The sequence below is a fragment of the Arachis duranensis genome, chromosome 5, assembly GCF_000817695.3.
Source record: "Arachis duranensis cultivar V14167 chromosome 5, aradu.V14167.gnm2.J7QH, whole genome shotgun sequence".
Lineage (NCBI taxonomy): Eukaryota > Viridiplantae > Streptophyta > Magnoliopsida > Fabales > Fabaceae > Arachis > Arachis duranensis.
Genome location: NC_029776.3, coordinates 3173753 through 3185667, shown reverse-complemented (window position 1 = coordinate 3185667; position 11915 = coordinate 3173753). Strand labels below are relative to the sequence as shown.

General features: G+C 30.6%; 1 protein-coding gene across 1 annotated transcript; it reads left to right on the top strand.

Moving 5' to 3' along the window:
* The first annotated feature begins 600 nt into the window (after positions 1–600).
* LOC107487377 (subtilisin-like serine-protease S) lies at positions 601–5086 on the top strand. The gene is made up of 11 exons (XM_016107995.3): positions 601–909; positions 1004–1098; positions 1182–1279; positions 1389–1547; positions 2156–2267; positions 2351–2879; positions 2977–3071; positions 3168–3410; positions 3502–3616; positions 3689–3878; positions 4164–5086. The coding sequence occupies exons 1-11, from the start codon at positions 832–834 to the stop codon at positions 4724–4726; spliced, it is 2277 nt and encodes a 758-aa protein (XP_015963481.1). The 5' UTR covers positions 601–831; the 3' UTR covers positions 4727–5086.
* Positions 5087–11915: the final 6829 nt, after the last annotated feature.

Genomic DNA, 11915 nt, shown 5'->3' with positions numbered 1-11915 from the left:
TTTTTTTTTTTAAGACAAATTAAAAACAATGATAAAAACAAAGAGTGGTTAATCACTTAATTAAAACATGCTTGTTTCTAAACCACACATTGCATTATTGCACTAGGTAAGACTTGGGTGTTTCTTAACATTGGTATTTGAATATCTAAAAATTGATATTTCCAATATAAAAAGTATAGGATTTAGCTAATATGTCTCTTAAAATTTATGATAAATTTATTATTAATAAAAATTTTAAATATTTTTATTTAATAAATATAAAATAAGTACATTAAAAATTTAAATTTTTTATATTTTCAATGAAAAGTTTCTTAATTTATAAACTTAACATGTTAGTTATAATTCCATAAAAAGCTACAATGGTTGTAAATAAATCATAATATAAGATAAGAACCGAATTAAACTGAAATAAATAATTTCTAATGTAATGAAATTCCATTCAAAAGCCACCCATATGCTAATTACTAATTTTCTATATTAACGGTTTGAGAGGAAAATAACTAATTTTCTTGGTTAGTTCAAAGAACACAAGTCCCTATCTCTCTATCTCTATCTCTGTGTATCATAATCTAAACCTTTTTAACCCACTACTACTCCACGTTTTCACATTCTTTGTTTTCTCTCTTAATTCTTGTTCTTATATATAAACCTCTCTCATTGAATTCTCACACATGACACACCCCACAACTTTGCACCTAAACACATGATTCTTGTTCTGCCTTCTCCTATTTCTCCATCTTGATTTCCCTTTTCTCTGAATTGGCATTCAGTTTCTGCAACCCTTTATCGTTTCATGACCAATCATTAGCCAAAGCTTGGAACTTGTGACCAATGTCATCTTCAAGTCTCTTCTTTTATCTGTTTCTTGCAGTTCTTGCTGCAGAAACTACCTTTTGCTTTTCTTCTAAGGTACTTACATACCTTCTTATTGTTATGTTTTCTTCTGTATTAATTTGTTAATTAATTAACCAATCAATCAAACTATATGGAATTTGAATGGCAGGTTTATGTAGTGTACATGGGAAGCAAAACTGGGAAAGAACCAGAGGATGTTCTAAAGCAACACCATCAAATGCTTGCTGCTGTTCATCAAGGAAGGTTAGAATAATTGATACCAGTTTTTTTCTTTCGGAAAATTCTCCCTTTTTTCTTGTTTCTGATATGTGTTTTTTCTTTAACAGTATTGAGAAAGCACAAGCTTCTCATATTTATAGCTACAAACATGGTTTCAGAGGCTTTGCAGCCAAGTTGACTCAAGAACAAGCTTCACAAATTTCAAGTATGCCACTGAATTTCTTCTTTCTTTTTGAAACTATTAAGAATTTCTAACATACAAATCAATGGCTTCTTGCTGTTAACAACTCTCTTATGTTCAAAATTATGGCCAGGAATGTCTGGAGTTGTTTCAGTTTTTCCCAATTATAAGAGAAAACTTCACACCACTCATTCGTGGGACTTTATGGGACTTGAGAAGGATGAAACCATGGAGATTCTAGGACAATCCACAAAGAACCAAGCCAATATCATCGTTGGTTTCATTGATACCGGTGAGTTTGTACTATGTAGTCTTTACTCATAGTTACCAGATTCTTTTTAAATGAATAATAATTGTAACTTTAAGAAAAGTAACAACTAACAACCATTCAAACTTTCTAGTAACTCTGGTTTTGCTGCTACAGCCTCCTATGATAGAACCTTTTTGGTTACTTTTCCTTCATCACTTACGTACAAATGTGTACCTTTACTTCAATGTCCCATAAACACATTTATTATCCTGTTCACAAGAACTTCTACACTTCATTTATTTCTTTAGTAGCCCAAATTATGTACCTTTTATCCCTCTACTTTTAGGAATAGCAACTAAAAGGAAACTATGACTCATAACACTGGACCTTCACATGGTATCATTGTGTAGTCAAATTCCTACTTATGAACTACTTTAATTAGATCAGCATTCTATTAAAAGTTTGCATTCTGATACATTACACCTAATCTGTTGAAAACAAATATCATCACTGTTACGAAAATTATTTTGGTACAATATCAGTGTGAGAAGGTGTAGCTACTAAATAGTCAGTGCAATGGTGGGGTTTTTGACTTTTTGTCATGGTGTGCATTTAATTTTTTTGCTTATTGGTTATGACTATTCATGAAGGAATTTGGCCTGAATCACCAAGTTTTAGAGACACCGACATGCCAGCAGTGCCACCAAGTTGGAGGGGCCATTGTCAATTAGGAGAAACATTCAATGCATCTTCTTGTAACAGGTTTTGTTTTGTGGTTGGAGTTGAATCACACCCTCAAAAGTTTTTCACCATGTTGACTTCATTGGTTAATTATTATGGTGCAGGAAAGTGATAGGAGCAAGATATTATATGAGTGGATTTGAAGCAGAAGAAGGGTCAGACAAGAAGGTCTCTTTCAGGTCCCCAAGGGATAGCACTGGACATGGGAGCCATACGGCCTCCACGGCGGCCGGCCGCTACGTGTCGAACATGAGTTACAAGGGGCTGGCAGCTGGAGGAGCCAGGGGAGGTGCACCTAGGGCTAGAATTGCTGTTTACAAAACTTGCTGGGATTCAGGTTGCTATGATGTGGACTTGCTAGCTGCCTTTGATGATGCCATAAGAGATGGTGTTCACATTATATCATTGTCTCTGGGTCCTGAAGCCCCTCAAGGAGAGTATTTCAATGATGCCATATCAGTGGGGTCCTTTCATGCTGCTAGGCATGGAGTTCTAGTGGTGGCATCAGCTGGGAATGAAGGAACTCCTGGTTCTGCTACTAACCTTGCACCTTGGATTTTCACTGTTGCTGCTAGCTCCACTGATAGGGACTTCACCTCTGATGTTGTACTAGGAAATGGTGTCAACATCTCGGTAATGTTTAGATTCTATTTTCGTTCATTGTTTCCATTTCTAGTGTTTTCTGCTTTCATGTTGGACTGAGCTATTGTTTCTCCAATGAATGGAACAGGGTGAAAGTCTCAGCATCTTAGAAATGAATGCCTCCAAAAGAATAATATCTGCAGCAGATGCCTTTGATGGATATTTTACTCCTTATCAATCCAGGTGAAGCACAAGGTACTTGATAGAGAGAACAGTCTAAATCAATGTGCATGGATGGCTTTTTTAAGTTTGGTATTGTTTCGATTCTGTTTTTTGCAGTTACTGTGTAGATAGCTCCCTGAATAAGACCAAGGCCAGAGGGAAGGTTCTGGTGTGTAGACATATAGAGAGTTCATCAGAATCAAAGTTGGCCAAAAGTAGGGTAGTGAAAGAGGCAGGTGGTGTTGGAATGATACTCATTGATGAGACAGATAAAGATGTTGCCATACCATTTGTGATTCCTTCAGCTATTGTTGGAAGGAGAACAGGCGAACATATTCTATCATACATCAATAGAACAAGGTTTGTTTTACACCTGAGAAAATAGACACTGATGTTAAGTATGTTGCTTGTTTTGCCATTATCTGACCCTGCATTCTGTTGTGCCGAACAGAAAGCCTATGGCGAGGATATTTGCAGCCAAGACAGTTCTAGGAACTCGACCTGCACCCCGAACAGCGGCATTCTCTTCTAAAGGCCCCAATTCCTTAAACCCAGAAATCTTGAAGGTGATATTCTCATAAGTTCATAAACATGCCCCTTCTCAATTATAAAAGATTTCTCACTGTACTGCTATGTAGCCTGATATTACAGCTCCCGGATTAAACATTCTCGCAGCATGGTCTCCGGCAGCCGTTGGAAAAATGAAGTTCAATATTATATCAGGAACTTCTATGTCTTGTCCGCATGTATCTGGAATTGCAGCATTAGTCAAAGCTGTTCATCCTTCATGGTCGCCCTCTGCTATCAAATCTGCCATCATGACAACTGGTATCAAATTTTAGTCAAACATTACTGTTTGTAATCAATCAACTGGTTTTTCCAAGAACATAACTAGATTAACACAAAGTTTGGAATTATTCTTAATCAAACATTAAATCATAACTCCTTACCAGATCAAAGTTTATTGGTCATCATATGATGCCTCAAAATGTATAAAAGTTAAATATATCACACATAACACAGTGAAAAAGTAGATCATTGAATATACAGTCCATACAGTCCACAAGTTTCAGTGATTATATTCAAGAAACTAATCATAAATTCAATGTGCAGCTACTATTCTGGATAAGCAGCACAAGCCCATTAGAAGGGACCCTGATGGAAGAAGAGCTAATGCATTTGACTATGGATCAGGGTTTGTGAACCCCACAAGAGTTCTAGATCCTGGCCTTGTCTATGATTCACAGCCAGAAGATTATATTGACTTCCTCTGTTCAATTGGTTATGATAAGAGGTCACTCCATCTTGTTACAGGAGACAACAGCACATGTGATGGGGCATTCAAGAAACCATCCAGCCTCAACTATCCATCTATTGCAGTGCCTAATCTTGAAGACAACTTTTCAGTAACACGTGTTGTCACCAATGTTGGAGAAGCAAGAAGTGTATATAAATCTGTAGTGGTGTCTCCTGCTGGAGTTAATGTCACTGTTGTGCCAGACAGGTTAATCTTCGGAAGAATTGGACAGAAAATCAAGTTCACATTGAATTTCAAAGTGGCTGCTCCTTCAAAGGGCTACACATTTGGGTTCTTGTCATGGAAGAATGGCAGATCTCAGGTCACAACTCCAATAGTTGTCCGGGCTTCATCATCAGGCTTTGGGTTGGTCAGATAACAGTGTTTGTAAATAACTACATTAGCTTAGGAGCTGTGAGAATATTGCAGTCACTATATGCCTATCACAACCAATTCTTCTAAAAATCCCTGATGCAGTCTAGAAGATCACTGCCAAACATATGTTATAGTTATATGCTCAGTGTAGCAAATATTACCAAAACACAGAATTTGAAGAAATTATATCCAGGAGTCCTGAAATTTCTCAGATTTATTTTCAATATAGGTTCTTCAGCACTTTCCATGTGTGATGTGTTTTTCCTTCCCCACCAAAATGGGAAGTTAAGAAGGTGTATTAATTATTTTTAATCTTTAACCTTTATAATAATAATTTTTGAAAAAATAATATACTAAAAAAGAGTATGGAGTTGTTTTATTTTCCTAAATAATAAAGTTATCTTTCCCTTCAAGCAAATTGAAAACTATGCAGTAAAATTATAAAAGAGTAACTCTAATCTTAGTCTTACATTGGCAATATTTTTTTTCTTCCTCTTTCATAAAGGATAAATGTGATTGGCAATCATGTTGTATTTCCTGATGATCCACATGTTTACTTTTGTAAGGCTCAATTCATTAGTTGCAGAATACTCAAATGGAAAAACTCTATGATGTCAGGGAACAACAATATAGAACAACACTTACTCTGTAATTAATCCCGAAGTAAATTGTCTAAAGTTAAAAGTTTGCTGCTTCTTAAAACATTAAATCATATTTGCATAAGAAACCATAGAATTACAATGGATAACCTACCACAATGAACTAGAAACAATACCTTACTATGACAAAAAAACATTAGATGATCAAAGTATTCCAGAAACATTCCAGACAAAGAACAGAAAGGTTGAATTTTGACTTATATAATTTCTACAAATGTGTTTTTAATCCATCCAAGTTCCAAAGAGCTACCTAAAGGACTCAAACCTTAAACTTTGATTTTAGAGATTATATAACAACATATAGATGTCATCGTCAAAAGATGAAATGACATACAAGTCTAGGAATCGCAGACACTAGGAGTGTATCTCTGACGGGTCAACAAGACCTTCCATTACAACAAGTTGATCCAGCAGTGCAATTTTCTCATCTTCAAGAGTCTTTACTTCAGCTGCAGAGGAATCTGGAAAAGAATCTGAGTTGGAACCCTCTTGTTTTGCAAAAGGTGGTGAGACTTCAGTCATCAAATGTCTTTTGGAACCCTTCTGTCCTGGTTTTGATGATATAGGAGCATGTACCTCTTCCTTGGTATTATTCCCTTGCAATTGAAACAAAGATGCCTTTTGGTTTGAGAATTTTTTCTTCTTTGGTTTATTTTTCAAGAACTCCTCTGACAAAGGAATCCTTTGATCTTGCATTTTTCACCAGCCACTACAGAATAGAAAAGAACAAAGAAAACATAGCAGGGATTACTTTCAGTTTCAGGTAAAAGAATTTACTATTACTCCTAAAACTAAAAGAATGAAAAGTTCATGGTTCATCAACATAAGTGCTCAACAAAACAAAAATCACCAGATCAATGCAACAAATAAGAAATTCACTTCTAATCACAAGTGCTTTGGGTGCTCTTCAAACACACAGAAGCATATGAATTGATCGATGGCATAACGAAGTAACAATCCAAAACTTAGTTGGTATTATTCATTACTCAATTATTGACCACCAGAATCAAACTTCCTTCTTGACCAAGAAATTCGAAATAAATCATGAATTGGCAGCACCAACAGTTAAATTAGCTGTATGAGAAAAAGGATTTGGAAAAAAGAACAATCCTGATATTGGGAAAAAAGGAAAGCAAGTAATGGTCCCAAATAATCCCTAAGAACTGGAAAACACACAAGATATTCTAAAACTGAGAAATATACACAGTCGCCCATTATCAAAAGCGAAATCCAAAAGTACAACCCTTTCGAAACAGAAAAGGTTACATGAATTCACCCACACACAGAAAGTCCCAAAAATTGGTAAAATTTTACATGAACGACGAAAATAGTTGGAGATGGATGAGAAGCAGAAACAGAGGGACAAACCAGAAGAAGTCAAATTGAGGAAGGTCTTGTCCTTTTCTCTTGAATTCCACAGCCGAATGAAGAATGGAGATTGAAATTTGAAAAGGAAAGCAAAATTTAGGGTTCAATGTGTGAAATCGTTGCTGTAGTTACAGAGAAGCATTGGGTTGTAGTGGTGAACTGGTAACCTTGTACAGTACCGACCTTTTTTGTTTGACGTGGCGACTTATGATTGGATGCCAAAAAAGAAATCATATTCAGTATCTTCTTCGAACTCAAAAAAGATTAGCTCCTTTCCAAAAAAAAAATAAGACTAGCACTAGTGATAGTCTATATATCCCCAATTAAATTCTAAGCATCAACAAATACAACTGAAATTTGAAATTAGAAGCAAATTATAAAGAGAAATTTTGTACAATAAATTATCTAGAAAAATTTATCTTTCTTATTTTAAATTGATCTTTTGGTTGTTCTTTTTTATTTTTACTTGTCTGCTATTTTGTTGGTTAGTTATTAATTAAAAAAATTGACTATTTAACAAATTGATTATTTAAATTATATGAATATATAAAAAATAAATTATTAAACCAAATATTTATATAAAATATACATTAAAAAATTATTAAAGTATTCTTCTATCTTAGTCTATCACAATATTAAAGAAGTTTTTGTGATTCACAAATTCATTCCAACAGAATACATAAATTCAGTTACAATTTTAGTGTTTATTATTTTATCTTATCTTATCTTTAGTTGTTCTTATCTTATCTTTATTTGCTTTTATTTTTTTTAGGTCAATGCTCTATATATATTTAGTTTTACTTTCATAATTCAATCAATTAACAATCAATACAATTTCTTCATTTTTTCTTTTCCTATTCTTTCACAATTTTATCATGATATCAGAGCTATTGTCCACAAACAATTCAATTCCACATTCGAAAATGAAGAAGTTCGTCGCCAAATTAAAATCGTGCTACTGTCCATGTCCAACTACTAATAAGAAGAAGCTATCGAAGTCTCTGCCGTCCAGTGGCCATATCACAAAGGATCGTCGTGACAGCAATGTCGACCACAACGAGATTGTTGTTACCAAATCAGAAAAGAAACCCTTACCCTCCGACGATTACAGGAACACCAGGGAGTGGTGGAAGTCAATGCCGATAGTGTCTTTAGGGTTCGCTTTTTCCATGTCTTGAACTCCAGATTTGTATAATGTTTAAGTGTTGTGATGTGTTTAGATCTGTGTTGATAACTAATAGTTAAAAAATTTTATTCTATTGGAACTGCAATTGTATATAAAGGAATAATTAGTTCGACTTCTATGTTTATACCATTTTATTTCTGGTGGATTTTTTCTTAAAAAAATATAATATTCTTCATTTTTTTATTTCATTTTTTTATAGTTTTATCTTTCCGGTGAGAAATTATCTTACTTTTTTAACCTCCTCCCATGATGAATAATCAATCTTTTAATTTAGCTCATAATCCAATCAATCTCTGTTACATCCATCCAAGTAAAAATTCAATATCAGTCTTGGTCACCCTGTTTTAACAGAAAACAAATATCATTCATGGAATAGTCATTATGGCCTGTCTGCGACTTTTTATGCCAGTTTCACGCCTTTGTCCGGCAATTTCATCTGTTTCAGGAGTTCAATCTACATTTTATTTTAGCAGTTCCATCTGCACTCTTATTATGCTCCACACGCCCTCCTCTTTTTTATCGCGCTCTGCGCGCTCTCTTTCTAATTGAGTTATATGATTTAATTTTTTAATTAAATTGGGTTTAATAGTACATTAGTATTTATTAATATAATAATAAAAAAAGCTATGAATCATGCATTTTAATTTGTAAATGGAAAGAATTCAATAATAATAATTATAAGCAAGACCTTAACTTTTGTTGAGTCTTTTTTTTTTTTAACTACAAACTTTCATACGCTACTAGTCAACCTTAATTATCTTGTATTATTCTTCTCATCTTAACCATTTTTGTTTGTCTCGACTCTCGATCAAATTATAGTTATGATTGCTTTAAAAATAATAAAATAAGAAACGTGTTGTTTAGGTCAGACATACATAGTTTCTTTAAGTACTAGAAGTTTAATTAATTGTCATAGCTAGTAACATTATTCTTATATGCCAACTAATAATGATAACAGTGAAAGACAAAAAACAAGGGAGGTAGCTACTTACTCTTGATGTGGAGGCAATAAGCCAATAATCCATGGTCAGATATATCAGTTTATATTAATTACAACACCATGTTTCGATTGACTTTAGCTAGCCAGAATCATGGTGGTTAATTAATTTATGTCCTAAAAAGCATACTATTTTATAATTTGTAAATTATTAGATAATTTAATATATTAATCATTTATAATATTATTTTTAATAAAAATATCTAATTACTAAATAAATAGGGTGTCATTTTAGAATAAAAGATATTGGTCAACACTTATATATATATTTCATTCAATATTATGCATGAGAAAATTATGTTGGTTCGTTGGGAAACAAATGTATAGTACCGATGATCACTAAAATTATATTTGTTGTACATGCCAAATTGCCAACCATTAATAAATAAATAATTAAGAGATTAGTTAAATCATGTGAGCCTTATCTTATCAATTTACTGTATAAGTTAAAATTCAGATAAAAAATTTAAAATTATCTTTATTTAAATATTCAAATTCATATATTAATTCACATCATCTAGCCGATTCAATCGAAAAGCACTGGATTTTTTTTTAATGTTATACGATTAAACATTTTAGTCATCAAATTCAATTAAATTGGTTTAATAATTTCAAATTTATTAATAAAAAATTTTAGTTAAAAAAAAAGAAAGACATGAAAAGAAAAAAATAATTAGATTTAGTTAAAACAAAATTATTTATTTAAAAGTGATTGTTATGATATTTAAAAAATTAGTGTTTAATTACTAAAAAATTAAAAATTAATATTTAATTAAAATATAAAAATAAATAATTTTTTAAAATTTACTATAAAAAATAGATTAGATAAAAATTAGGTACTAATTCAAAGAAACAAATGCACTATTAAAATTCACCTCGTTTAAATATATTTTACAAAACCATTATAATATATATTTTTTTATTTTAGTTTAACTGAACCAAACATCTTCAGCCTTGACTAAAAAAAATTTATTATTAAAAAATTTATGAATAAGTTTAAACATTAAAATTTATAACTAAAAAAAGTTAAAATATATATAAATAATAAATACATAATATTTTATTATAAAAAATAATAAAATATACAAACAAATTTATGAGTTATAATATATTAAAAATGCGAAGTCAATTAGATCATTTACTCAAAAATTTAATAATGCATATAGTTTTATACAATTATTATTGTTATGTGGAATAAGATTAGTATTAATTAATATGTTCCTTTTTTTAGTTTGGACTTTTATCTTTATTTCAATATTTATAATATCAGACTCGTTATACATTTAAATTTTTTTGATAATAAAATTTAATTAAATTAATGTAAAATCAATAAAAATCATTCTCATTATATAGAGGATGTAGACACACGCTTCACTAACATAAACGAAATATCCGCTCCCCACTCAGAATATAAAAAACGATTTTTATCTTCATGCATCTTCTCATCTTTCTTCTATTGGTACTATTAGTTTGTTTTATTTTTATTTCTTTTTCTCTTTTACTTTTTCAATGTTATTACAATTATTTATTGTTTTTTTCTTTTTTTAGTTTTATTTCTTTCAAAAGAATAAAACATAAAAAATTATAATAAAAAAAATAAAACAAAGAGAAGATAAAAAAAAGAAAAAAAAAAAAAGAAGTAGAAGATGAAAAAGAGGAGAAAGAAAAATTTTAAATTGTGCAAAATTTATTAAAAAAAATAACATCAAATTTTAATAATAACACATAAATATCTTAATTTTTATAAAAAATTTTGTTATAAAAGTATAAAAATATCTTTTTTAATGTTGCATTTATTCTTTTTTTTTTTGCTCTTACGTCTTTTTTTGGTAATATTGCTTCTCATATTAGACTTGAATGAATATGTTTATACTGTATTGTAATCTTATTTAGTTGAATAAATGTAAATTCACACTTATTGAATTGAATTTTTTGCAAAAATGAACCAAAATTTATTCTTCTTTTTTTTGTTTTATTTCTCTAAAAAAATAAAAAAAATAATTATGAGAAAATAAAATAAAAAGGAGAAGATAAAAAAAAAACAAAAAGACGAAGCAGAAAATGAGAAGGAGGAGGAAGAATAATTTTAAATTGTGTACACCTTATTTAAATTTAGAATGCACCGAAATTCCTTAATTATGACGACACACAAAACAAATTCAGTGTAAAGTAAGTTCAAATCAGAATACATCAAAATTAAACTTAGAATGTACCTAAATTAAGAACAAAAACATATTTAACAAAAAATTCAAAAATCTTACATTACATTCAAATTTAAATCTTTAACCATGAAACCAATTTTCACAAACAAAAACGAAATTATACAACTAAAGAAACATCAAATATTAATGAACTACATTAACGAAGTTCGAACCAAACATCATCCATTTGATTCGTTTTAAAACAATAATTCAATTCGTCTTAGTTTAACTCACCGTTTGAACTTTCATCATTCATTGACTTTAAAAATAAAATATTTGTTTAAACCTGATTTTACACTTTGATTTTTAAAAAAAATTGATCTAAATCTTTAAATCAGATCAAAGAGTATTAACCGTGAACGAAGAGACGCAAAGAATAAAGAGAACACAGAACAAAAGAGAACGTATAAAAGGAAGAAAACACAGAGAAGAAAGAGAATGCAAAAAACGCTAAAGAAATTTGAAAAAAAAAACAAAATCCGTATAAAAAAGGTAGTTATACATAGTTGCGCATTAAATTAAAATTTAAAAGGTTGTTAGAGATAATACGCCTAGAATTAAATTAGGTTATAACAATTTAATTAGACTTAGTTGGCTAAATAATTTATTTAGATATAAAACTTTATTGTTATAATATAGGTTTAATTATTCTGTTAGTCCCTATAGTTTTGCGAAATTTTCAATTAGGTCCCTGTATTTTTTTTCTTTTAATTGGATTCCTGCACCAATTTTTTTTTTCAATTAGGTCCTTCTTAATAATAATTTTTTTTTTTGGTGACTAC

Bases quoted from the DNA above. Each gene is read 5' to 3' on its own strand.
- LOC107487377 (XM_016107995.3), top strand. From the start codon at position 832: ATGTCATCTTCAAGTCTCTTCTTTTATCTGTTTCTTGCAGTTCTTGCT. The intron at 1,548-2,155 runs GTGAGTTTGTAC...CTATTCATGAAG, and splicing joins CGTTGGTTTCATTGATACCG to GAATTTGGCCTGAATCACCA. The intron at 3,411-3,501 runs GTTTGTTTTACA...TGTGCCGAACAG, and splicing joins TCATACATCAATAGAACAAG to AAAGCCTATGGCGAGGATAT.